The sequence below is a fragment of the Coregonus clupeaformis genome, chromosome 12, assembly GCF_020615455.1.
Source record: "Coregonus clupeaformis isolate EN_2021a chromosome 12, ASM2061545v1, whole genome shotgun sequence".
Lineage (NCBI taxonomy): Eukaryota > Metazoa > Chordata > Actinopteri > Salmoniformes > Salmonidae > Coregonus > Coregonus clupeaformis.
The window spans coordinates 34,510,858-34,538,820 of record NC_059203.1 but is presented as its reverse complement, the minus strand read 5'-3'; the positions used below and the strand labels follow the sequence as shown (position 1 = coordinate 34,538,820).

Below are 27,963 nucleotides of genomic sequence, written 5' to 3'. Positions count from 1 at the left end.
CAAACAAAGTACAAGGCATGTTGTGACTACATGTAAACAAGCCTCTAGTTTCAAAGTGGGGAAGGAGTTTATTTCACCCTGTGAGTGACTAAACCAATGGTTGAGTACATGTTGCATTTCAAGAATATGCTATGATTGACTGGTTTACAGTACGGTATCATGTGGACCTGCAATGTTTTGTATAATAATCCAATAAAATGTGTGGTTCTAGAGAGCAAAAAGTTTATAATTCATAACTGTTCAGAACTTTTATTTGTTGGACAATGAAGATTAAACCAATGTTATTGACATCAAATCCAATGCCTGGCTGTCACACGTCAGCCAACTTAAGGTGGGAATCAAATGGTGGGATATAGGGGGTAAAAATAAAACTCAAGCTATCAACTTATGTCACCCTCAATAGAAAAGAGTTCAGATGGGAGAGACAAGTTACAAAACAAAAAGACAGCTTTAAAAAAAAGGCTTCACCATGAAAAATGATGCTTAGCAGTAACGTACATCAGGGTCATGTATGCATACAAAAATCGTCGACGCCACATGATGCTTGTTCTGGTTCAAGTATATTCACCAACTTCATAATTACTTCTCATGATCTTTGATGCACTCATCTTCCCGACATTTTGAAATAAAACAAAACATCCTTCGAAAAAATAAAACAAATGCAGAAAATCACATTTCATTTCCTACCAATACATATATACTGTATAAATACATAAATATATTTTACATACAACAGCCATAAATTTGAAAAGGGGAATATTGAGTAGGGGGGGTGGTAGTGTGTTTTAGCTTGGGGCTGTAAAATGGTTTGTCCTTCTATGGTCTGATCAGTCAAGATAGGTGGGCACGATGCAGTACGTGTACACACTCAGACACACACAGCCCTGTCAGTTGCCCCAGTATGGGGAGCTGCCGTAGCTGGACTTGTTCACCTGGCTCTTCTGCTGCATGCTGCTAGACTGGCCTCGCTGGCTAGGACCGCCCTGCATACGGAGGAGACCAGTAAAGTACCACACTGATACACAACAAAGACGTAATGGGAATATAAACCAGAGGTGGGCTATGTGATGGCTTGTGTGGGTGCAGGCCTGCAACCGCACCAGCACAGTAGGATTGTCCACCCCTGATCTAACCAGTGCCGTTGTGTGGCATGTTAAAGTAAGTTTATACACTACCTTGTACACTACAGGCAGGTGAGTGTTTGAGAGGAGTGTGTGTGTTACCTGTCCGTCCTGAGCCAGGTGATGGTGCAGCATCTGGGAGTGGGGTTGCTGGTGGGCAGGCTGCAGGATGTGGAGGAAGGGGGCAGGAGCATAGCCCCCCGGGGCCCCTCCAGGACCCCCCAGAGCTGAGGGCAGGTTGAAGGGAGGGGGAGTCCCCGCATGGAAACCTTGCTTATCAAAGGACTGGAGAGGGACAGAAGGAGAGCAAAGTCAGGTTCAGCGATTAGGTTTCTCTGGTGGAAAACAACCATGGAGAAACAAATACCATCACTGTTAAGCTCTGGCAAGGACTTGAATTTAAATCCTAATTGACAAGAGATTATTATGTGTTGGTGTATGATCCTAGGAAAATAAGATCTGGTGGACTAACGGGTATCGTAATGAACTAAACAAAATTAGAAATACAAACATGGCTACATCGAAGATCTCACCTGGGTCTTGTTGTAAACACTGCCACTGATTTCTGGGATCCCGGTGTTGCCTGATGTCACAGAGATGCCGCCTAGCGTACGACAAAATATACAATACTGTAGTTGAAAACAAACATTCATATCACAGTCAAATTAATTACTTAATTAAGCAATAAGGCCTGAGGGGGTGTGGTATATGACCAATATACCATGGCTAAGGGCTCTTCTTATGCATGATACAGCCCCCCCACGTGCCTTATTGCTATTATAAGCTGGTTACCAACTTAATTAGAACAGTAAAACAATTTTTTGGGTCATACCCGTGGTACACGGACTGATATACCACAGCTTTCAACCAATCAGGGCTCAAACCACCTAGTTTATAATGCCTCTTAAATCATGCCAGGACAGCTTATGACGCTATACTTTAAAGATAATGTATCAGATGTTATTGAAATGACAAGTTACTGACAATATTATGTATTTATTTAACCTTCATTTAACCAGGCAAATTAGTTGAGAACCTGTTATCTTTTTCAATAATTAAAAAGAAGACAGAAACGTGGACAATTCAAGAGATAAAATAGTTCAAGCATGGTAACAATAGGGGGACAGATGGTAGGTAACATGACAGTGAAGTGATGGGTGGGTGATGTACCTTTACCAGCACCTGTAGCAGCAGATTTGGCCTGGCTCTGGGAGGAGTTGCTGTAGCCTTTGCTGTAGTCCACTCCTGCTTGGCCCTGGGTCAGGTCCTCATACCCTGAGAACACCACAACAACATACTGACATCAACTCTGTCCTTTCCTCAAGAGGTCGACTAGATTGTTGGTGTTTGTGTGCGTCTCGCTCGCTCCCTCACTGTAACCGACCTGAGCTGAAAGTGTGCTGGCCGTAGCCGCTGGGCTGCTGCTGGAAGGGGCTTGCTGAGGGGTTGCCCAGACCCACACCATGCTGCTTGGCTGGCCCTTGTCCCTGGGGCATGAACATGGTGTGGCCGTACTGGAAGGCAGCACCAGGCATCCCGGGATAGTAGGGCAGGCCCGTGTAGCTGTAGCCCGGCGGGAGGAAGGCCTGCTGCTGCTGGCTGCTGTGGTGGCCCTGAGGCTGGGGCTGGCCTTGAGGCTGGGGGGGTTGAGTCTGGGCCTGGGGCTGGCCTTGTTGGGGCTGCTGTTGGGCTGACAAGCTGCTGGGGGGTGCAGGGGAGGTGGAGTCACCCCTGCCAAACTTTGTGACTTCACCTGCAGAAGGGGGGGGCAGAAGTTGGCGTAAGCGGGAGACATGGAGGTGTCCGCTAGGGGTCTGTGATTGCACCGGCCGCTATTAGTCTTGGAATTATTTTAAAACGAATAAAAAAATTCAGGACCTTGTTTCTCTGGAACATTTCAATAGGCTGATTCCAATAAGTTGACCAACAGGGTTTGACAGTAGCACTGACAGAGTTGCTTACCTGAGTAGGGGTTATTGGCGAGGTTCCCATCTCTGCCAGAGAGTGCTGTGGGGCCAGGGAATGTGATTCCGTAATAATCCTGCAAAGAGGGCTTTACACAGAGAGACAGAATCAGAAAGGACATCCTACTGCTTTCTACTGCCTGTTGTGTCTTTTCACAAACACTCCCATTGATTAGTGAAGGGTAAAGGGTTGAGACTCACCATAGGCAGTCTGGACTGTAGCATGTGGAGGTCCTCATAGCCATAGATCTGCTGTGGAATACACAGGGCAAGTACAGTCAATTGGAGAAATCATAAATCCAGATAAAAGAAAGAGGCTTTGAAAGTAGTTGATGGGACAGGAGAGACAGTTGCACACAAATGCACGCACGCACACTAGTGTTGTCACGATATCAGAATTGCTCCAAGTATGCGCCCTGGTAATCCGTCTGGCCCTGCGGCAGAGAATCACGTGATGGAGACATTGGAAATGCAAAGAGACTCCAGAAAGCAGTCTTAAATGAGAGTTAACCTGTTTAAAAGGTTTTACTCACATCGGCTACAGAGAGTGCGATCACACAGTCGTCCAGAACAGCTGGTGCTCTCATGCATGATTCAGTGTTTGCCTCGAAGCGATCATAGAAGGCATTTAGCTTGTCTGGTAGGCTTGCCTCACTGGGCAGCTCGGTTTCCCTTTGTAATCCGTGATAGTTTAAGCCCTGCCACATCTGACGAGCGTAAGAGCCGGCGTAGTAGGATTCGATCTTAGTCCTGTATTGAGGCTTTGCCTGTTTATGGCTCGGAGGACGTAGCAGGATTTCTTATAAGTGTCCGGATTAGTGTCCCACTCCTTGAAAGTGGCAGCTCTAGCCTTTAGCTCAGTGCGGATGTTTCCTGTAATCCATGCCTTCTGGTTGGGATATGTACGTACGTACGGTCACTGTGGGGATGACGTCGTCAATGTACTTATTAATGAAGCCGGTGACTGATGTGGTAAACTGGATGAATTCCGGATGAATCCCAGAACATATTCTAGTCTGTACTAACGAAACAGTCATGTAGCTTAGCATCCGCTTCATCGGACCACTTCCGCATTGAGCGTGTCATTCGAGTTTTTGCTTGCAGGAATCAGGAGGATAGAGTTGTCGTAAGATTTGCCAAATGAAGAGCTTTGTATGCATTTCTGTGTGTGGAGTAAAGGTGATCTAGAGTTGTCTCCTTTAGTTGCACAGGTGACATTGCTGGTAGAAATGAGGTAAAACTGATTTCAGTTTCCTGCATTAAAATCAACGGCCACTAGGAGCGATGCCTCTGGATGAGCATTTTCTTGTTTGCTTATGGCCCTATACAGCTCGTTGAGTGCGGTCTTAGTACCAGCATCAGTTGGTGGTGGTAAATAGACAGCAATGAACAATATATTAGTAAATAGTATAGTCTATGCTTAATCATGAGGTATTCTTACTTAGGCGAGCAGAACCGAGACTTCCTTAATATTAGAGATTGCGCACCAGCTGTTAACAGACACACACACCTCCCCCTTGAGTTTAACCGAGGCTGAAATTCAATCCTGCCGATGCATAGAAAAAACAGCTAGACGTACACTGCATTCGGAAAGTATTCAGACCCCTTTGCTTTTCCAACATTTTGTTACGTTATTAAGTAATTAATTTGCATTTTATTGCATGACATAAGTATTTGATACATCAGAAAAGCAGAACTTAATATTTGGTACAGAAACCTTTGTTTGCAATTACAGAGATCATACGTTTCCTGTAGGTCTTGACCAGGTTTGCACACACTGCAGCAGGGATTTTGGCCCACTCCTCCATACAGACCTTCTCCAGATCCTTCAGGTTTCGGGGCTGTCGCTGGGCAATACGGACTTTCAGCTCCCTCCAAAGATTTTCTATTGGGTTCAGGTCTGGAGACTGGCTAGGCCACTCCAGGACCTTGAGATGCTTCTTACGGAGCCACTCCTTAGTTGCCCTGGCTGTGTGTTTCGGGTTGTTGTCATGCTGGAAGACCCAGCCACAACCCATCTTCAATGCTCTTACTGAGGGAAGGAGGTTGTTGGCCAAGATCTCGCGATACATGGCCCCATCCATCCTCCCCTCAATACGGTGCAGTCGTCCTGTCCCCTTTCCAGAAAAGCATCCCCAAAGAATGATGTTTCCACCTCCATTCTTCACGGTTGGGATGGTAACACTTGAATACGTTATGCAAATATGCAACTTGTTTGTTGAAATGTTAATAAATGGGAGCTTCCTCAAGCAGCCATCTCTTTCCCGACAATCCCCTCTGTGCACGAACCCTTACATATGGTAATTAAACATTAAAACACCTGCGGCTTATAGTCCAGTGCGGCTTATATATGTACACATCATTCAATTTAGCTGCTGCGGCTTATACTCCGGTGCGGCTTATATATGTACACATCATTCAATTTAGCTGCTGCGGCTTATACTCCGGTGCGGCTTATATATGTACACATCATTCAATTTAGCTGCTACGGCTTATACTCCAGTGCGCCTTATAGTGCGGAAAATACGGTACTTAAAAATCATACAATGTGATTTTCTGGATTTTTGTTTTAGATTCCGTCTCTCACAGTTGAAGTGTACCTATGATAAAAATTACAGACCTCTACATGCTTTGTAAGTAGGAAAACCTGCAAAATCGGCAGTGTATCAAATACTTGTTCTCCCCACTGTATATACACACACACCCCCAGTCAAAAGTTTGGACACACCTACTCATTCCAGGGTTTTTCTTTATTTTGACTATTTTCTACATTGTAGAATAATAGTGAAGACACCAAAACTATGAAATAACACATATGGAATCATGTAATAACCAAAAAAAGTGTTAAACAAATCAAAATATATTTTATATTTGAGATTCTTCAAAATAGCCACCCTTTGCCTTGATGACAGCTTTGCACACTCTTGGCATTCTCTCAACCAGCTTCATGAGGTAGTCACCTGGAATGCATTTCAATTAACAGGTGTGCCTTCTCAAAAGTTAATATGTGGAATTTCTTTCCTTCTTAATGTGTTTGAGCCAATCAGTTGTGTTGTGACAAGGTAGGGGGGGTATACAGAAGATAGCCCTATTTGGTAAAAGACCAAGTCCATATTATGGCAAGAACAGCTCAAATATGGTCCACAGCCATATGGTCCACAGCCAGGGCTGCTGGCTGGCTAGTGGCTACTGCTAGCAAGCCCAGACAAATGTGAAGTAGTCTAAATATATTGCTATCATAGCTAAGTTATGAGTGCATTTCACATTACTTTTGGGTTGTAATTACATTATAATGTCATGCTAAATATTTATTGATGTCATTGTCACTAAAATTATTGGAATTTAGTTGCTTGTAGAATAACGTTACAATGCAAATGTCGTGTAAAATAGTTTGTCGTTTTGCAACTAAACCTCTCTTGCACTGCACTGCTTTGTAACACCTTTTGAATACTGGCCATCATATGCTCTAAGCATTTCCATAGTTCGTTCTGGAGCCAGTTTTGTCAAGAAGTTACGGGTGTGGAGGTATGATGTTTTCATTAGAAGACATGCTGTCTGCATTTTCTCTCTCCTCTCGCTTGCTTCTCAAAAGTGGCTCATTCGCAAGTACCAAAAGTTGAAAATAATCTAGTACCGAACCGTTTTTCATGTTCTAGTATCGATAAAGTACAGAAGTTTCGGTATACCGTGCAACACTAACGCACACACACACACACTCATTACCGGGTAGGCAGGCAGCAGGCCTCCTGGGCCCATGATGTACTGGTTGGGCAGTAGTGGGGGCCCTCCCTGGGACAGGTTAGGAGGAGCTTTACCTGGATAACACAAGGACACACCTGCTATCTAGACAACTACAGTTTCACTTGTATGCTTTATGTTTCTGGTTAACTGTGTGTACGTATGATTATATTTGTGTGTACCAGTTGAGGAGGAGAGCAGCGGTGCGGTCCTGGGGGCCGAGCAGAGGTTCGATTGGGCTGTGGTTCCGTTGGCGCTGAGCCCCAGTGCTTGGTTGGCGTGTAGCCCGCTGGTGCCACCCATGCTACTGACCATACTGTTCATGTGGCTCATGGTGCCCATGATGTGAGCCATGCTGCTGTTGACCTGGTGCAGCGACTGGGCGGGGGCCTGGTGGAGCGACTGGGCCGGGGCCTGGTGGAGCGACTGGGCCATGGCATGACCAGATGAGTAGGCGCCAGACGAGGGCGCCAGAGAGCTCACACTACTCTCCACACTGGTGTACTACACAGAGGGGGATAGAGAGAGTGTTAACAAGGAGGTTGTACTCGGCATAGACAACTAAAATAAAAGTGCGTGCGTGCAAGTGTGTGTTAAGCCATACTCACAGTGAGAGAGCTGGAGCCAAGTGCTGAGGAATGACTACTGCTGCCATGGCTAAAATGTAGAGAGAGAAATCGATACAGTGCATTCGGAAAGTATTCAGACCCCTTGACTTTTTCCACATTTTGTTATGTTACAGCCTTACTCTAAAATTGATTTTTTTTTTTTTTTTCTCAATCTACACACAATCCTCCATAAAGACAAAATGTTGCAAATGTATTTAAAGTATTCAGACCCTTTGCTATGAGACTCGAAATTGAGCTTAGGTGAATCCTGTTTCCATTGATCAACCTTGAGTTGTTTCTACAACTTGATAGGAGTCCACCTGTGGTAAATTCAATCGATTGGGCATAATTTGGAAAGGCACACACCTGTCTATATAAAAGGTCCCACATTTGACAGTGCATGTCAGAGCAAAAAGCAAGCCATGCGGTCGAAGGAATTGTCCGTAGAGCTCCGAGACAGGATTGTGTGGAGGCACAGTTCTGGGGAAGGGTACCAAACAATGTCTGCAACATTGAAGGTCCCCAAGAACACAGTGGTCTCCATCATTCTTAAATGGAATAAGTTTGGAACCACCAAGACTCTTCCTAGAGCTGGCTGCCCGGCCAAACTGAGCAATCGGGGAGAAGAGCCTTGGTCAGGGAGGTGACCAAGAACGCAATGGTCACTCTGACAAAGCTCTAGAGTTATTCTGTTGAGATGGGAAAACCTTCCAGAAGGATAACTATCTCTGCAGCACTCCACCAATCAGGCCTTTATGGTAGAGTTGCCAGACGGAAGCTACTCCTCAGTAAAAAGGCACATTACGGCCCGCTTGGAGTTTGCCAAAAGGCACCTAAAGGACTCTCAGACCATGAGAAACATATCTCAGTTTACTCACTTATGGCACTGCCTACTCCTGATGATTCGTTTTTCAAATCATATGAGCAGAAAATATTTTGCTTTATCTAGAATGCTAAACCAGACAAGATAAAGCGTGCCTATCTATATAATGAATATGAATTGGGTGGGTTGAGATTATTATATATAAAAGCACTAAACCTCTCTCTAAAAGCATTACTTATTCAAAAGTTTTACTTGAACCCTAAATGGTTCTCAAGTAGATTACAAAGAAAAGCTCATCCATTGTTTTTAAAATGGCCTTTTTGCAGATTGCCATGTCTCATTTTCGATTAATTGAAAATGATATTTTTTTCAAAGTATCTCTTTTTCAAACAAGCATTGCAGAGCTGGCTACAATTTCCTCCCCATGAAAAGATATAACAAATATTACAACAAATATTATGGCTGAACTCAAATGTGCTGGTTGATAAAAGACCTGTATTTATGGGAAAGATTTTTGTTTTTAAATTATATTGTACATTTGAATGGTAGAGTTGTGTCTTTCATGGAGTTATCAGAATTGTATGGGAAGGTCTGCTCAATCCAAGATTACAACCAATTGATTACAGCATTACCCCAAAAATGGAGGAGGCAGGTGGCGGTGGGAGGAGGTAGGGAACTGGTCTGTCTGCCCAATATAAAGGATCAAGACAGGAATAAAAATAGCATAAATAGGAAAGTATACCAGTTTCATTTGAGGACCAGGATGTTGACAGCTGTGCCATACAGATTGCAAAATAGTTCGGAAGAGATTTTTGATGTACCGATTCCATGGTACCATGGTACAGGGATACCATCTTCGTAACATCGCAAAAGTTTTTGTCCAAAAATGATGCAGAAAAGCGAATCCATGCTTTTGTCTCTTCTACACTGCTCAAAAAAATAAAGGGAACACTTAAACAACACAATGTAACTCCAAGTCAATCACACTTCTGTGAAATCAAACTGTCCACTTAGGAAGCAACACTGATTGACAATAAATTTCACATGCTGTTGTGCAAATGGAATAGACAACAGGTGGAAATTATAGGCAATTAGCAAGACACCCCCAATAAAGGACTGGTTTTGCAGGTGGTGACCACAGACCACTTCTCAGTTCCTATGCTTCCTTGCTAATGTTTTGGTCACTTTTGAATGCTGGTGGTGCTTTCACTCTAGTGGTAGCATGAGACGGAGTCTACAACCCACACAAGTGGCTCAGGTAGTGCAGCTCATCCAGGATGGCACATCAATGCGAGCTGTGGCAAGAAGGTTTGCTGTGTCTGTCAGCGTAGTGTCCAGAGCATGGAGGCGCTACCAGGAGACAGGCCAGTACATCAGGAGACGTGGAGGAGGCCAACAACCCAGCAGCAGGAAAGCTACCTCCGCCTTTGTGCAAGGAGGAGCACTGCCAGAGCCCTGCAAAATGACCTCCAGCAGGCCACAAATGTGCATGTGTCTGCTCAAACGGTCAGAAACAGACTCCATGAGGGTGGTATGAGGGCCCGACGTCCACAGGTGGGGGTTGTGCTTACAGCCCAACACCGTGCAGGACGTTTGGCATTTGCCAGAGAACACCAAGATTGGCAAATTCGCCACTGGCGCCCTGTGCTCTTCACAGATGAAAGCAGGTTCACACTGAGCACATGTGACAGACGTGACAGAGTCTGGAGACGCCGTGGAGAACGTTCTGCTGCCTGCAACAACCTCCAGCATGACCGGTTTGGCGGTGGGTCAGTCATGGTGTGGGGTGGCATTTATTTGGGGGGCCGCATAGCCCTCCATGTGCTCGCCAGAGTTAGCCTGACTGCCATTAGGTACCGAGATGAGATCCTCAGACCCCTTGTGAGACCATATGCTGGTGCGGTTGGCCCTGGGTTCCTCCTAATGCAAGACAATGCTAGACCTCATGTGGCTGGAGTGTGTCAGCAGTTCCTGCAAGAGGAAGGCATTGATGCTATGGACTGGCCCGCCCGTTCCCCAGACCTGAATCCAATTGAGCACATCTGGGACATCATGTCTCGCTCCATCCACCACGCCACGTTGCACCACAGACTGTCCAGGAGTTGGCGGATGCTTTAGTCCAGGTCTGGGAGGAGATCCCTCAGGAGACCATCCGCCACCTCATCAGGAGCATGCCCAGGCGTTGTAGGGAGGTCATACAGGCACGTGGAGGCCACACACACTACTGAGCCTCATTTTGACTTGTTTTAAGGACATTACATCAAAGTTGGATCAGCCTGTAGTGTGGTTTTCCACTTAAATTTTGAGGGTGACTCCAAATCCAGACCGCCATGGGTTGATACATTTGATTTCCATTGATAATTTTTGTGTGATTTTGTTGTCAGCACATTCAACTATGTAAAGAAAAAAGTATTTAATAAGATTATTTCATTCATTCAGATCTAGGATGTGTTATTTTAGTGTTCCCTTTATTTTTTTGAGCAGTGTAGATTAGACTACTGCAATGCTCTACTCTCCGGCTACCCGGATAAAGCACTAAATAAACTTCAGTTAGTGCTAAACACGGCTGCTAGAATCTTGACTAGAACCAAAAAATTGGATCATATTACTCCAGTGTTAGCCCTTTGTTAAGGCTAGGACTGATTTCAAGGTTTTACTGCTAACCTACAAAGCATTACATGGGCTTGCTCCTACCGATCTCTCCGATTTGGTCCTGCCGTACATACCTACACGTAAGCTACGGTCACAAGACGCAGGCCTCCTTATTGTCCCTAGAATTTCTAAGCAAACAGCTGGAGGCAGGGCTTTCTCCTATAGAGCTCAATTTTTATGGAATGGTCTGCCTATCCATGTGAGAGACGCAGACTCTGTCTCGATCTTTAAGCCTTTACTGAAGACTCATCTCTTCAGTAAGTCCTATGATTGAGTGTAGTCTGGCCCAGGGGTGTGCAGGTGAACGTAAAGGCACTGGAGCGACAAACCGCCCTTGCTGTCTCTGTCTGGCCGGTTCCCGTGTCTCCATTGGGATTCTCTGCCTCTGACCATATTACGGGGGCTGAGTCACTGGCTTACTGGTGCTTTCCATGCCATCCCTAGGACGGGTGCGTCACTTGAGTGGGTTGAGTCACTGACGTGATCTTCCTGTCCGGTTTGTCGCCCCCTCGGGCTCGTGCAGTGGAGGAGATCTTCATGGGCTTTACTCAGCCTTGTCTCAGGGTAGTAGGTTGGTGGTCTGTTGATATCCCGCTGGTGGTGCGGGGGCTGTGCTTTGGCAAAGTGGGTGGGGATATATCCTGCCTGGTTGGCCCTGTCCGGGGGTACCGTCGGACGGGGCCACAGTGTCTCCCTTAATGGCCATGTACTAATATAATCTCCACCCGGCACAGCCAGAAGGGGACTGGCCACCCCTCAGAGCCTGGTTCCTCTCTAGATTTCTGCCTTTCTAGGGAGTTTTTCCTAGCCACCGTGCTTCTACATCTGCATTGCTTGCTGTGTAGGGTTTTAGGCTGGGTTTCTGTATAGCACTTTGTGACATCTGCTGATGTAAAAAGGGCTTTATCAATACATTTGATTGATATGAGTTGATATATAAAACGACGCAAGATTCAAGACTTCGTGCTTTTCAGCTAAACTTATATAGAATTCTTGCCACCAACAAAATGTTGAATATTTGGGGCATACAATCATCGAAGCTCTGCAGATTTTGTTGTGAGGATACAGAATCAAGATACCATTTATTTTGGTATAGCCCTCAGGTAGCCTGTTTCTGGTCTCAGGTTCAAGAATGGCTCAAAATGCATAACACTGACCTAAAATTGACCCTAGAAATAGTACCGTTGGGAGATCTGGAGAGACCGGGTCAGTCAATTACTCGAATGAATGAGGGGCAGCTCTTGGGGAACTGTGGGGGGGGGATCTTGGAGGGCTGGTGGCCTGGCGGTTGGGAGCTTGGGCCAGTGGCTTGGGCCAGTGGCTGATGGATCGCTGGTTTGGGTCCCTGTTTTTGACCTTGTGGGAGGATCTGTCGAAGTGCCCTTGAGCGGGGCGTTGACCCTGGTTGCTTCTGTGAGTCTGTTTTTTTTTTTTTTTTTTTTTAATGGGGGGAATGGATCAGCTTAATATTGCAGATAGATTGTATCTTCTATCAATGTAATTGTCTGCATCACTTCCAATCCCCCATGTTTTTATATATATATATATACTCCCCTTTATTACTTTTCAACCCCACCATCCTTTCCCTACTTGGAGTAAATTAGTGAACAACAACGCCCAGGCCTCCACTTCCGGTCCATACCCACCACCTACACCCCATGGACAGAGTCAATTTTACAATAATTCTATTATATATATATTTTTTTTTATTTTTTTTTATTGCTCCTGTGAGTCTGTTAGATGACTAATGTGATGTAGTTGTTGAGCGGCTTCACTGCAAGTATATTGTATGTTTTAAATATTCAATAAATATAAAAAATAAGATTGAACTCTTTGGCCTGAATGCCAAGTGTCATGTCTGGAGGAAACCTGGAACCATCCCTATGGTGAAGCATGGTGGTGGCAGCATCACGCTGTGGGGATGTTTTTCAGCGGCAGGGACTGGGAGACTAGTCCAGATCGAGGGAAAGATGAACGGAGCAAAGTACAGAGAGATCCTTGATGAAAATCTGCTCCAGAGCGCTCTGGATCTCAGACTGGGGCGAAGGTTCACCTTCCAACAGGACAACGACCCTAAGCACACAGCCAAGACCACGCAGTGGCTTTGGGACAAGTCTCTGAATGTCCTTGAGTGGCCCAACCAGAGCCCAGACATGAACCCGATCAAACATCTCTGGAGACCTGAAAATAGCTGTGCAGCGAAACTCCCCATCCAACCTGACAGAGCTTGAGAGGATCTGCAGAGAAGAATAGGAGAAACTCCCCAAATACAGGTGTGCCAAGCTTGTAGCGTCATACCCGACAAGACTCAAGGCTGTAATCGCTGCCAAAGGTGCTTCAACAAAGTACTGAGTAAAAGGTCTGAATACTTATGTAAATGTTATATCAGTTTTGAATGTTTTATACATTTGCAAAAATTTCTAAAAACCAGTTTTTGCTTTGTCATTACGGGGTATTTTGTGTAGTTTAATGAGGATTTTTTTTTTTTAGAATAAGGCTGTAACGTAACAAAATGTGGAAAAAGTCAAGGGGTCTGAATACTTTGAATGCACTGTATAAAGGACATTCATTAATTTATCTATACACCATTTGCCTTCTGCTCTTGATTTAGATATCTTTAGATACAGTGGGGGGAAAAAAGTATTTAGTCAGCCACCAATTGTGCAAGTTCTCCCACTTAAAAAGATGAGAGAGGCCTGTAATTTTCATCATAGGTACACGTCAACTATGACAGACAAAATGAGAAAAAAATATCCAGAAAATCACATTGTAGGATTTTTAATGAATTTATTTGCAAATTATGGTGGAAAATAAGTATTTGGTCAATAACAAAAGTTTCTCAATACTTTGTTATATACCCTTTGTTGGCAGTGACACAGGTCAAACGTTTTCTGTAAGTCTTCACAAGGTTTTCACACACTGTTGCTGGTATTTTGGCCCATTCCTCCATGCAGATCTCCTCTAGAGCAGTGATGTTTTGGGGCTGTCGCTGGGCAACACGGACTTTCAACTCCCTCCAAAGATTTTCTATGGGGTTGAGATCTGGAGACTGGCTAGGCCACTCCAGGACCTTGAAATGCTTCTTACGAAGCCACTCCTTCGTTGCCCGGGCGGTGTGTTTGGGATCATTGTCATGCTGAAAGACCCAGCCACGTTTCATCTTCAATGCCCTTGCTGATGGAAGGAGGTTTTCGCTCAAAAATCTCACGATACATGGCCCCATTCATTCTTTCCTTTACACGGATCAGTCGTCCTGGTCCCTTTGCAGAAAAACAGCCCCAAAGCATGATGTTTCCACCCCCATGCTTCACAGTAGGTATGGTGTTCTTTGGATGCAACTCAGCATTCTTTGTCCTCCAAACACGACGAGTTGAGTTTTTACCAAAAAGTTCTATTTTGGTTTCATCTGACCATATGATATTCTCCCAATCCTCTTCTGGATCATCCAAATGCACTCTAGCAAACTTCAGACGGGCCTGGACATGTACTGGCTTAAGCAGGGGGACACGTCTGGCACTGCAGGATTTGAGTCCCTGGCGGCGTAGTGTGTTAAATCAAATCAAATCAAATCAAATTTTATTGGTCACATGCGCCGAATACAACAAGTGCAGACATTACAGTGAAATGCTTACTTACTGATAGGCTTTGTTACTTTGGTCCCAGCTCTCTGCAGGTCATTCACTAGGTCCCCCTGTGTGGTTCTGGGATTTTTGCTCACCGTTCTTGTGATCATTTTGACCCCACGGGGTGAGATCTTGCGTGGAGCCCCAGATCGAGGGAGATTATCAGTGGTCTTGTATGTCTTCCATTTCCTAATAATTGCTCCCACAGTTGATTTCTTCAAACCAAGCTGCTTACCTATTGCAGATTCAGTCTTCCCAGCCTGGTGCAGGTCTACAATTTTGTTTCTGGTGTCCTTTGACAGCTCTTTGGTCTTGGCCATAGTGGAGTTTGGAGTGTGACTGTTTGAGGTTGTGGACAAGTGTATTTTATACTGATAACAAGTTCAAACAGGTGCCATTAATACAGGTAACGAGTGGAGGACAGAGGAGCCTCTTAAAGAAGAAGTTACAGGTCTGTGAGAGCCAGAAATCTTGCTTGTTTGTAGGTGACCAAATACTTATTTTCCACCATAATTTGCAAATAAATTCATAAAAAATCCTACAATGTGATTTTCTGGATTTTTTTTTCTCAATTTGTCTGTCATAGTTGACATGTACATATGATGAAAATTACAGGCCTCTCTCATCTTTTTAAGTGGGAGAACTTGCACAATTGGTGGCTGACTAAATACTTTTTTTCCCCACTGTATATTCATGATCAAGTTTATTAATCTCAAGGTTACTGCATTTCTAGCCTATAGCGGCAAACTTGAATTCTGTATGTATAAATTGCCTCTCACTCACGTCAATACAAGCACACATCCAAAGACGTCAAGGCAAGAGCGAGTAGGTGTGTGTGTTACCTGTTCTGTGTTGCCAGGCTGGCAGAGGGCATGTCATGTGGCAGACTGGGAAGTGCTGAGCTTTGGGGGGGTATGGAGGAGGGCATGAGGGCAGAGGGGGCAGGAGCACTGCTGGTACTGATGCTCGGAGAGGGAGACTCTGGCGTGGAGGAGGCTGATGAAGCTGGAAAAAGAGAGAGAAAAAAGAGAGAGAGAGAGAGAGAGAGAGAGAGAGCGAGAGAGAGAGAAACAATCCCATATAATTTAACTACAAAAGTAGCAGCACTGAATGAATGAATGATTGAATGAAATGTGTTACTTACTGTCCATAGCAGACGTCCTCACACCGTTCAGACCGTTCTGTTGAGACGAGCAAACGACCAAGTTTGGATTCTTCACTCAAGTCAATTTATCTTTATTATCCAACAGTGGGAAATTATTTTATCATGTTTATTTATTTCATACACAACTGATGCGTCTCACTATTACACAAGCCAGGACACTGTGTGGGAGGGTCTTGTTCATTAGAGCATGTAGAAAAACGTTTTGCAACGGAAAACAAAAACAACCGCTTCTTATTGGACAAGTTCAGGTAGTTCCTCCATGTTTCAGTCCGTTTGGTGCCTAATGAATATGACCCCGATGGCCTTCAATGTTAGATAGATAACCCAAACATTGACTCACCATGATTGGTCCGGGGGCCTCTTTGCTCTGGGAGAAGGCCAGGCGTGAGTGAGGGGCCACAGGCCCACAGTCATAACCGCTTCCCAGTGAGACGAAGGGAGATGTGGAGGAGGAGGGCACCGAGGAAGAGATGGAGGAGGAGGGAGTGGAGGAGCTGACCGTACCCATAGAGGAGGGGGCGAGGCTGGGCATGGCCACCGACGGGAAGTGGTAGATGGGCTCAGAGGAGGACAGAGGGAGGGGAACGGAGAGAGGGATGCCCATAGATTCACTGGTGACAAACAGAGAAGAAGGTTTTAGTTATAAACATGCCATAAGAACAAGTACATAGTATAATGACTTCAAATAGACTTCTAGTCCAAGGGGTGTGCTAGCATAGTCTTCAATCTGTTGGCCACCCCTGGGGTCCTTTCAGGAGAGTGCAACATAACAGAATATACATATAGCTAGACATAGAATAACATAGAAATGTTGTGCAGAACAGATAGGATTGTCTGACAGGCACAAAGAGGAATCACGTAAACGTGTTACTTTTCTATTCGCAACATTTAACCTCACTGAATACACCTGTGGTGGTAATTGTGACCCACCTGAGGGGTTTGGAGTAGAGGTTGGTCTGGCTCTGTGGGGCGGGGGCCCTGGTGGACTCCCTGGAGGCCACGCTGACGCATGTCTCCACAGGGCCAAAGTCCGGCAGGGCTGCCTCCGAGCCAAAGTCCAGCGCTCCGAACTGAACGTTTAGACCGGGGATGTCGGCAGAGCCAGGCATTTCCACCGCCGACAAGGGGATCTGGACAGGAGGGGAGGGAAAGCTCTCACTCAGAGTGGGCTTACTGTCTAACATTTTCATTATCATTCACAACCCTTGTATCTGAGAAGATCAGCCTGTTATCTTGATACCCAATACCCTTCTTAATTTAGAACAGTGCTCTACAATGCTGGGCATTGATCAATTAAGCATCAAGACCTTGATTAGATCAATCAGATGTGTTAGAACTGGGCTAAGAGCCTTAATAGCCAAGGTTGTCCTACACACTGGGTGAATCTCAAAAGTATTTCCTTGATTCACCCTGTCCTTAATTCCTTGACTTCACACAGGGAATCGAGGAAAGACTTGGCTATGGTTCCTTACCTTGGAGGTGGGAGGTATCCTTCGTTTCTGAGCCTTTAGCTGCGGAATGCGGTGCTGCTGCAGCGAGCTGCTGCCCTGAGGGTCCGGCCCTGCGCTGGGGGCAGGCTTGGCACCGATGGCGGCCAGGGGGGGTCCCTGGCTGGGGGATGGGGATTGGGCTGGCGGGGGGCTGGACTGGCACACCAGGGGCAGGGAGGGGGCGCTGTGTCTCTGGGCCAGATGGCTCAGCACCAGGGATGGCTCAGGCTGCAGCCTAAACTCCCCTGGAGGGCCAACACACACACACAAATACAGATCAGCCAGGCATATTGACACAAACACCACATAAAGACACATGGTCATTTATTTTTTGAACCATATGCCAGGTATTTGAAATGATAGGTGAATTTGATAAATCTAACAAAATCGGATAAAAAGTGTTTGAGTGTGTGGTCTTGTTCTTCTATCCTCGTGGGGATGTGAAATCACCAAATGTCCCCACAAGGATAGTAAAACAAGGAAGATTCTCCCTCTAAGGAACATTTACCATGTCCCCATGAGGACAAAGGCTATTTTAAGCTTAGAGGTTAGGTTTATGGTTACAATGAGAGTTAGGGTTACAATCAGGGTTAGAATCAGGGTTAGGTGTTAAGGTTAGGTTTAGGGGTTAGGGAAAATAGGATCTGAATGGAAATAATGTTTAGGTCCCCACGAGGATAGAAAAACAAGTGTGTGTGTCTCACGGCTGAAGTGGGAGGTGAGTGAGGAGGTGGTGGTGCTGGGCTCAGGGGCCTTGTTGTCCCAGCTGGAAGTGGAAGGTGGAGGGAGGACCGGGGGTGCTACTCCTAACCCTGGGAGTCTACTCCCCAGAGAGGTGCTGCTGGCCCCCTGTGTGCTGGGAGGGGGGGCTGCCTGGGAGGAAGGGAGAGGACCCAGGCCTGGGCCCTTCAGCTGCTCCAAGATCTGGGCCCCCGGACTGGACTGACTCCTCTTAGACTGACCCAGGTCCCCAAAACCTGCCCCCAGCACTGACGACTGGCAGGCAGCGAGAGAGATAGAGAGAGTTAGATTGGGGTGCTTGTAAATTGTTTAAGACATATTTTCAGAATTAATGGTGCGCTATGGTAATACAAGCTAAATACAGCGATCGAGTACGGGAAATATGTATCTGAAAACTGTAAAGGAAACGAGTGTATGGCTCACCAGGGCGGCATGTGCGTAGCTGGTACTGCCTGTGCCGATGGCTGACCCGTTGTGGGTGGGGTGATGGTGGGAGTTGGTGAAGACCAGGCTCTGAGAGGAGGGAGCCTCTCCTCCTCCCACTGGCTTCTGCAGCATAGAGGCCAGGTTCAGACTACAGGAGTAACACATACAATTATTACAACATAATACTATTTCTATGATACACAGTCAGAATGGGGACCTGCTTTAGAGATACACATCACAGCCACTATGAGAACCCTGTCTACAGGTGAAGGATCCATACATTCAGGATATTGTGCATGTATAGAGCAGGGCCAAACATATCACTCCAAGGAATAAACCTGGCAGAGGTAAAACTGTTGTTTTGTGCACCACTGAGCACTAGTATTGTCCTATATACAAACACAACACAAAAATCAGTGTTGAAATGTGCCCTAGTTGGTTGTGCGGATGTTGAGCAGGGAGTTACCTTTGCCCAGGTGTGATGTGGTTCTGAGGTGCAGGTGCACTTGAAGCAGTGAACACTTTGGTCTCAGAGAGCTGAGGGGAGACAGAGAGGGTTACTGGGTTGGTGACAAATGCAATAGGCAGAGTTGTGAGGTGCAAGCCAAACTATGGTTTTGTTAAATTACCATCCAAAATGGCCGATCTAACACTGTCCACTTCAAGGAAAGCTCCATATCAACTAGCATAAACCTTTTTAACAAACAACTAACTCTGTACGATGAACTAGTATATTGTATTTGTTCCATCTGAAGATAAATCTCCAAAATGTGAACATAAGACTCACAGCTCCTTCCACCCCCTGGCAACTACTCCCCAGTACTCAGACTCACATCCTCGCTCCAGTCCTCAGCAGCCCAGTCCTCCAGAGTACTCCTCCAGGCCACTGCAGGGGGCACACCATAGAGGGGTTAGAGGTTAAAGAATACAGGTCAATACAAGTCCAGGGACATTTCCCTAGCACCAGTCTACAATGAACATTAAAAGAAAACAATGAACACATCTTGACAACATTCAAAACGTTGCAGTAATGATGTTTCTATTCTGCACCTGGGGAAACTGGTGGATGTGTGCACACTACTTTTTGAAAAGCCCAGTGTTTCATGGTCCTGGTCTGTGCATGAGGCCTCACCTGTCCCGTCTGTGCTGTTGTTGGCCCCTGACTCCCAGGAGTCATCTTGTGTGGTCCCTGTTCCCTGTTCTGTGGTGTAGTCTGCTGGGTTAAAGGTCCTTGGGGGGGGTTGGGTAGATTTAAGACAAAGCAGTGTACGAGGAACCAGAGAAGGACAGTTGTGTGTGTGTGTGTGTGTGTGTGTGTGTGTGTGTAAGAGTTTGTGTGTGTAGGTGTGGGTATTCCATAACTCACCCCATTCCCTGGGCTGAAAACCTGCTTCCAGCTGGCACCCTGCCCCTTCCTCTGCCTCCAGATCCGACTGAAGCACACACACAGACACACACTAGGTCAACACACAGCAAGCATGGCACCGAAGAAATTGTGTGTAGTTAAGATACCACAAGTTACCTGGGAGTGTTGACTGGAACATATGAGAAAGTGCCACTAAATGACACTCACCTCTACCCCCTCTTCCCCCCCTGCGGCCTCGCTCTGACCCTCTGTCCACAGGGCCCACTTCCACACCATTCTCCTCTGGCCGCACTGCACAGAGAGAAAGAGAGAGAGACAGAAAGAGACCGCGAGAGAGAAAGGGAAAGGGACAGGACTTAGTAACTGGGTAAAATTATGTGTTGCCTTTTAACCAATTCTGCTAAATAGTGCATTGATGACTAATTATGGCTTAGTGACAAATAGGCTGCCAATATATTCTTAGTAACTGCTCCATGCAGTGTTCCCTAATCCAAGGTATCGCCAATGAAATAAACACACAGACTCTAATACCCTTTCCAGACAGATTATATGGTATGTTGGCAATAAAAACAAAAACTGGCAATGTTTTATAGAACCCAATTAATACAGTCCCATTTTAAACATTCTTGCCGGGATAAACCTTTTATATCTCCCAAGTTCAGGAATGGGAGAAGGCGGTGGCGATGTGGGTGGATGTCTACTTTAATACATCCATTAAATATACGCCATCACAAAGAAATCCATTATTAATGCGTTTTAGGCAGGTCCTAAGAAATATTATATTTTCAAAAGAACAGAATGGCATATTTTGAGTTTAATTATATTACTGGTCTGTGTAGCCTATAGGCTACGCCATGCACATGAAATCAACAGTTATTTTAACAGACAAGACCCACTTACCCTGATCTTAGTCAACACACATTTTATAGTAGGCTAAGAATATAATGAAATATAACAGAATAAAATACAAATATTTTCCCACACAACTTCCGTCAGGGCAACCCCATATAAGAAAAGTGATACTTGAAACAGATTCCCCAAGGCAAGCCCATTCTTTTTTGATCCACGTTTCATCCCTTTCCTACCCGCACTCCGCTTTGTAGGGAGCAGGCGTAGGGTCTTACATTGAGAGTATCTTCATCATCAATCTACAATTTCAAAAGTATGCGAGTCATATTTCACAACCTCTGCCGGCTTTTGGAGTTACCGATACGCGATCAAGCAAAATAATAGGCCTAAACTTTATTTAGGCTACATTATTGCATGCTAAATGTTTATGATCAGTGATAGATGAGCAAACGAACAGATGAGTTATACCACCTCCACTTATTTGCCCAGCCAGATAATTAACCAAATATACAGACTGAGAGTCAGTTAAACAAAAGCACATTGATTGATTAAGACAAGTCACAGGCTTTTGGTTGGGAGTAGACCTAGGCTACGACTGCAAGTGAAGAGCAAAATGATCCACTTGTTAAGCTACATAACATGCTAACAGAATGTTCTGATCATTGCTAATAAATGAGCCAACTGGACAAGATTATCATGAGCAGCACTTACCTCAATTTAGCTAACATTTCCACAGCCTGACTGTAGCATAACCAATATCCAAACGGCGAATCAGTGAAAATAAAAATCTGACATTGATTGATTTATCAAGACGAGTCCCCACGCTTGTCTCAAAGCAGCGGGAAACGGTGCTCAAATAGCTGACCACACATTAGGCTATTGCTTCAAAATGTATTATAATGGGAGTTTCAGTAAGCAACAATTTGATGCCTTCAATTGCATTAGCCTACTTTATTCCCATATTTTTTGTAATTCTGTAATATTTATTCCCACAGTTATTCTTTATGGATCCATCCAGTTGTGACTAAGAGAACAGTGCATGTGGTGGGCTATGCAAAGAAATGGGTGAAGTGACATGCCTCGCAAAGTTTAGAGGAGAGTAGTAACGGGCGATGCCTAGCAACCATCAAGAGCTTAAGAGCGTAGTGCGTGCCAATCCCACCTCAATATTACAGCTACATTTCATACTAAGCCGAAGGCAGAACTTTACCGCAATCATGACTAGATCGGTTTGCGGAAATAAAAGTTTAGGCCTTGATACCGGCAACACCTTTCAGATATAAAAGAAAAGGCAAAAAAAAGTTGGTGGGATGTTAAAGTTGGCGGGAAAACGTCTTGGTTTGAAAGGTGTAGAACTGTACTAAACAACTCAAATCCTAGAGAGCTGCAGACTTTGACTTATCATTCACCCTGGCGCTTAGGTGACAGTGCCTCATTTATTAACATGGATAGAATTTGAGAGACTCCGTGGCCCCCTACCTCTCTCCCCCTGGCGGCTGCGGTTGCTGGCACCCCTGCCTCTCCGGTTGCTTCCCCGGCCCCTGCTGCCCTCCCTCTCTCCTCCTCTCTTCTCCCGGTTCTCCTTGCCCTCCGCCGGGCCGTCCTTCGCTAGGGGTTTCTTTTTCCCCACTGTCTCCCACGAGGTCTGAGAGAGAGAGAGAGAGAGAGAGAGCGAGAGAGAGAGAGAGAGAGATACTTTTTTACTTAGTGCTTGAACTTCTTTCTTTCCCATGAACTTCAAAGTACAAAATAGTCCATGTGAGATAATTTCTTTATGGAATCGGCATACCGGTACATGTGGTTGCGACCCTGTATACATCTCCTACTGCAGTGTCACAATGTCACTGACAAAGAGAGACATCATAAAGGATTCATGACCGCAGCAGCAGATTATATCACAGAACGATTACAGTAGTGAGTTTCACACTCAGGAGCAAAATGGCCCGCTTTCTATTTCAGGACTTCCAAGAAATAACAACAAGAGAGTAACTATGGGGGGGACGGGGACTGGCTGGGCTGTGGTGGAGTGAAAGACCTCTCCCATTTCGCCATCTTTGCTGCTGTTCCCTCCTCTGAAATGGCTGGATTATTTTACGACTGAATCAGGCGCTGACAGAACAAGTGACAAGTGTTCATCCTAGATTCAGAGGATATAATACTTTTTCTATTGCCCTCAGAGTAGAAAACAGTTATACAACAGCATGTTTTTATTCAATCACCCAACATGCTACTGGACAAGTCCCTCTGGCTCAGTTGGCACAAGACCCTCTTTTCACAGTTTCCTTTCATAGATACACTACATTACCAAAAGTATGTGGACGCCTGCTCGTCATACATCTCATTCCAAAATCATGGATATTAATATGGAGTTGGTCCCCCCTTTCCTGCTATAACAGCCTCCACTCTTCTGGGAAGGCTTTCCACTAGATGTTGGAACAATGCTGCAGGGACTTGCTTCCATTCAGCCACAAGAGCAGTAGTGAGGTCTGGCACTGATGTTGGGCGATTAGGCCTGGCTCGCAGTCGGCGTTCCAATTCATCCCAAAGGTGTTCGATGGGGTTGAGGTCAGGGCTCTGTGCAGGCCAGTCAAGTTCTTCCACACCGATCTCGACAAACCATTTCTGTATGGACCTCGCTTTGTGCACGGGGGCATTGTCTTGCTGAAACAGAAAAGGGCCTTCCCCAAACTGTTGCCACAAAGTTGGAAGCACAGAATCATCTAGAATGTAATTGTATGCTGTAGCATTAAGATTTCCCTTCACTGGAACTAAGGGGCCTAAACCGAACCATGGCCTAGCAACAGACCATTATTCCTCCTCCACCAAACTTTACAGTTGGCACTATGAATTGAGGCAGCTAGCGTTCTCCTGGCATCCGCCAAACCCAGATTCATCACTCCAGAGAACGCGTTTCCACTGCTCCAGAGTCCAATGGCGATGAGCTTTACACCACTCCAGCCAACGCTTGGCATTGCACGTGGTGATCTTAGGCTTGTGTGCGGCTGCTTGGCCATTGAAACCCATTTCATGAAGCTCCCGACGAACAGTTATTGTGCTGACGTTGCTTCCAGAGGCAGTGTGGAACTCAGTAGTGAGTGTTGCAACCGAGAACAGACGATTTTTTACACGCTACACGCTTCAGCGGCCCCGTTCTGTGAGCTTGTGTGGCCTACCACTCCTAGCCTTTTCCACTTCACAATAACAGCACTTACGGTTGACCGGGGCAGCTCTAGCAGGGCAGGCGTTGAAAGTCACTGAGCTCTTCAGTAAGGCCATTCTACTGCCAATGTTTGTCTATGGAGAGTGCATGGCTGTGTGCTCGATTTTATACACCTGTCAGCAACGGGTGTGGCTGAAATAGCCAAATCCACTAATTTGAAGGGGTGTCCACATACTTTTGTATATATAGTGTATAGCGTTGGCATGGCACCCTTGGCCTTGATTGGAAGGGACTGTGGCAAGGGTCGTTGAGCGATTCATTGCCTACAGCAAATTTAGCTTTTCTATTGCTGCTGCAAGCAAGTGGGGAGGCCGATGACAGAGGGCACCATCAGACCAACTCCTTGAATGGCCTACTCCTTGAAGTTTGCAGTTGTGTCTCAAAAACACTGTTTTGCTCAAAACACACAAAAGATCTGTGTAGAAAATGTGCCAATTTTCAGAGTGGGGTTGTCACAATACCAACATTTTACTAACGATGTGATACCAGGCCAAGTATCACGATACCAAGTTTGCCAGCCCCACCCCTCCCCAGACGACTCCTGTTCCCATTTTCTACACGTTCTGCAATTGTGCTGCACAAAAACCTGTCCCTGATATTCACAACTCTACTCAATACAACACATTCAATTTTACTTTTTCCTGGGAGTAGGATATAGCTGGTTTTACAGCGGTCACGTGATATTGGATGAAGAACTCATTCTGATTTGACATCACGCTCTGAACTCTGATATTCTATTTGTAGGACACGTAGGGATGCATTCTGTGCTCGGTCATTAATTTCGATATGAGTAACGTGTTTTGTTTTCACATTTTATTGATGCACTTTCTTGTACTATGATATATTCTTTGGACACCATGATGTTTCAATAAACATCTTAATTTTGCATTCAAGCCTCAGTTTTGGATCTATTCCTTTTTTCGACAGTGTGCAGGTCTCTATTCCTTCCAGTATTCTTATTTTGACTCCTACGCACCTGGAACAGACACTTTCCAGTAGTATGGACCTTAAAAAAGGGCAGACGGCCTCTGATCAGATGTGAGTAACATACCATTATTTTGTGATCACACAGGGAGAAAATCTGTTCGCGCCTCACTTTTATAGCTCAATGGGTGATACACTGAGTCTGCTCACTTTTCATCAGACCCAATTCCCCCCCACCACCACCAACCCCAAAAGTATTTTTACAGATCTACACGATTCACGTGGATGACTTATTCTGAGATCAAAACGGCAAATATCGCCGAAAAGTGACTACTTTGCATCCCTGGATAAACCAGAAAACGAAGGCAGCTGTTATGTTTCGGGGGAGACATCTACTTCGGGGTCGTATTCATTAGAGCACAAAACATATGAAAACGTAGCGCATCGTTTTCCACCAGAAAACTAAAATGAGCCTTTCTTATTGCACAAGTTGAGGCGACTGTGCAAAACTAAGCTAGCTACGACTAGCTGCCCATCACCCAGAGAGGGAAGGAAAGTGGTTGAAGGAAATTGAAAGGTAGCATTAGCGTCAGTCCCCTGTGCCCTACCGTGTCAGAGGTGCTCTCAAGGAGGAAGTTGATGGCTCTGTTGACATCCTCATTGCAGTCGTGGAGCGCTACCATGCACTCGTCCTGGTTCTTTCCCGTCACCTCCATCAGCTGTGGACGTACACACACAAATATACACGAGTGCTTCATTTGAATCCACAATAAAACATGACAAAATATACAAGGACCCTATTTACACTGATGTATGACTTGTTAGAAACATAGACACACACAAGCTGTACATACAGTCAGAGAAGGAAATATTTGTCACACTTCTAGTTGCACAGAAAGTTTTAGAAAAGGTCTGCACTCTTAGAATTGAGGTGTGCAATTTAATTCAAATTGCATAATATATATATATTTTTTAAATAAAATGATATGAGTGCGGACCCTCTATTTTTATAGTACATGCAGTCACAAATATACACACACAGGCTTAGAATGGTTTCCAAAGTTAACAGGAGAGCACAGCACAAGTGTGTTCATTACTGCTGATTCATGTGGAATCATGCAGGCCTCAATGGGAAACAAACACCACAACACACACACGCCAGCATTCAGCACTGACATAATGGCCTCTGCAACGCCCGCCCACTCACCTGGTTCACTTTGTCCTCAAAATCAGCATCATTCTTGTCATAGATCATCTGGGCGAGCCGGATCTGCTCTGCGGTCGCCTGCAGACAAGAGGAAGTAGAGCGAGGAAGGATGGATGAGGAGGAAAAGAGGAAGGTGGGGGAGGAGGAAAAGAACAGAGAGAGGAGAGAAGGGAGGGAAGAGAAGTAATGTTTTGAAGAAATTCCTTAACACCTGAAGACCTGCTAAGTATGATTGATCAAGTGAATTGTACTGTGTGTGTGTGTATGTGTCTCCCTCACCTGGAGCTGTTTCTGTGGTTGAGTTGTGTGGGTGGCAGCAGGCAGCACTTTGTCCCGAGTGCCCCGGGCTTTGTCGCCGCCCAACGAGGTCATCATATACAGTATATACAAAACAATGTATGTACAAAATAGAAAAATCTGGATGACAAAACAGAGAGAAAGAGGGATTGGGGTGAGGGGGATAGAAGGTCACATCAATAACTCAATCAGTATTTTCCCTACTCACTGCAGACAGGTATATACTGTAAGTCGCTCTGGATAAGAGCGTCTGCTAAATGATGTAAATGTAAATAAGACACACTGTTATTTAACTTTAGGCCTAGGTTGTTAGGATTGTCCAGATTTTCTTTTATTGCAGTATATTTTGAGCTGAAATGCATTCCCTGGTCTGGACACGAGTAACCTGTATCAGACATCCACACATCAACAAAGTTGGATGGGATTGTGCAACACCAAGTCTGAACACACACAGTGATGTGACTGTATTGGCATAAATCTACAGTGACCAGTAACCCTATATATACACTTTCTAAACTAAACTGTATAAACTGAGCGTTGAATACTGAGAATGAATAGTGAGATCTTCACACATTAATTACACTGCTTGGTTCATATCGGACAATGCAGCTGCATGTCAGTGGCTAAGTGATCATAGCTCAGCTTCTGTATGCTGCCAATTTGCCTTTGCGAAAGCAGTGCACTCGGATACCTAGCAAATAGCCTGCCAGGGCCTATATTTTTGTTTAAACCCCATACGAGTGCATTGCCATGAAAGCTAATGAGATATTGGGTCAAATCACTCGCCAAGAGATTTCACTGCTGTTGTGCAACGACAAAACAAGTTACCACATTATCGAATTTGGCCTCATCACCTCTAGCTGGCTACTCATAAATCATTCATCTAGCTACACAATATATGACATAAACACCATCGAACGGTAAAAATATAGAACTGTTAGCAAATATAATCACGGCCGTCAAATGGGTGCAACGCAAACAATACTTGTGTTATGGATAGCTTGCCATAATTAAGTTATAATTTATAAATAATGCATACCTTTATAAATATGACATTTACAATAAATTCCGTTTAATTGTCTTGACACGTTCGATATGTTAACTCAAATACAAGCGCGAGCATTTCAAATACACGAATGTGGATTCTAGTCCTAGCTGCCAAATAATACACAACAGTGACAGACAGTTGGACCCCTTTGTCCTAGTTAGCTAAGTAGGTAGCTAGCTAACTAGCTAGCTGGCAATGCAATTTAGACTATTGCAAAAAATATACCAAAACACGACGAATGGACATTCTTGTTCATACATTATTGAATATTTACTAACGGGGGTTCTCCCCAAGTGACAATAATAAACAACCGTTCTTCAGGTATCAAAACATGCTAGTTTGCTAGCTAACCACAAAGCTTCAATTCAATTCTGACGAAAATGGCCACAGCGTACGATCCAAGCAAGCTCCGACATTACTTGCCGGGGAACAAGCCAATAGAAAATAACGAAATAAAGAATGAAAAGCTGGTTTAAAGAGACTAATGAATCGATGATATTATACTTCAAGAGGGACAATACTATGAAACGGTTTAAATTAGCTCAAGTATAAAGATAAACATTGAGCGCCAGAACGAGATTTGTTTTTTGTATTACCTGCTAACCGCTAACACTTTACTCAGCCAGCAGCAGACAAGGTCACGTGATATACGGCGTAGCTGCTGTAGTTGCTTTCCTCCGTGGTTCGCGAGAGACAACTGC

General features: G+C 45.0%; 1 protein-coding gene across 2 annotated transcripts; it reads right to left on the bottom strand.

Annotated features, from left to right (window-relative positions):
* Positions 1-233: 233 nt before the first annotated feature.
* On the bottom strand, positions 234-27,947 carry LOC121578055 (ubiquitin-associated protein 2). Of its 2 annotated transcripts, none has more exons than XM_041892132.2 (27): positions 27,859-27,947; positions 26,197-26,334; positions 25,918-25,995; positions 25,319-25,429; positions 22,046-22,211; positions 19,874-20,008; positions 19,718-19,784; positions 19,484-19,581; positions 19,185-19,237; positions 18,818-18,888; positions 18,349-18,499; positions 17,889-18,180; positions 17,167-17,429; positions 16,625-16,824; positions 16,035-16,305; positions 15,674-15,710; positions 15,372-15,534; positions 7,432-7,480; positions 7,006-7,327; positions 6,809-6,900; positions 3,287-3,337; positions 3,084-3,174; positions 2,506-2,874; positions 2,292-2,396; positions 1,655-1,725; positions 1,224-1,406; positions 234-983 (listed from the first exon to the last, which is right to left on the bottom strand). In XM_041892132.2, the coding sequence occupies exons 2-27, from the start codon at positions 26,290-26,292 to the stop codon at positions 888-890; spliced, it is 3,681 nt and encodes a 1,226-aa protein (XP_041748066.1). In that variant the 5' UTR covers positions 26,293-26,334; positions 27,859-27,947; the 3' UTR covers positions 234-887. The 2 variants fall into 2 exon arrangements, with proteins under 2 accessions (XP_041748066.1, XP_041748067.1); XM_041892133.2 differs by having other exon boundaries at positions 19,925-20,008.
* Between the last annotated feature and the right edge of the window lie 16 nt (positions 27,948-27,963).

Coding starts and splice junctions, on each gene's coding strand:
- LOC121578055 (XM_041892132.2), bottom strand. CDS start 26,292: ATGATGACCTCGTTGGGCGGCGACAAAGCCCGGGGCACTCGGGACAAA. Junction 17,430..17,888: donor ACTCACCTCCCACTTCAGCC/GTGAGACACACA, acceptor TTGGCCCTCCAG/GGGAGTTTAGGCTGCAGCCT. Junction 3,338..6,808: donor GCCTGCTGCCTGCCTACCCG/GTAATGAGTGTG, acceptor TGTATTCCACAG/CAGATCTATGGCTATGAGGA.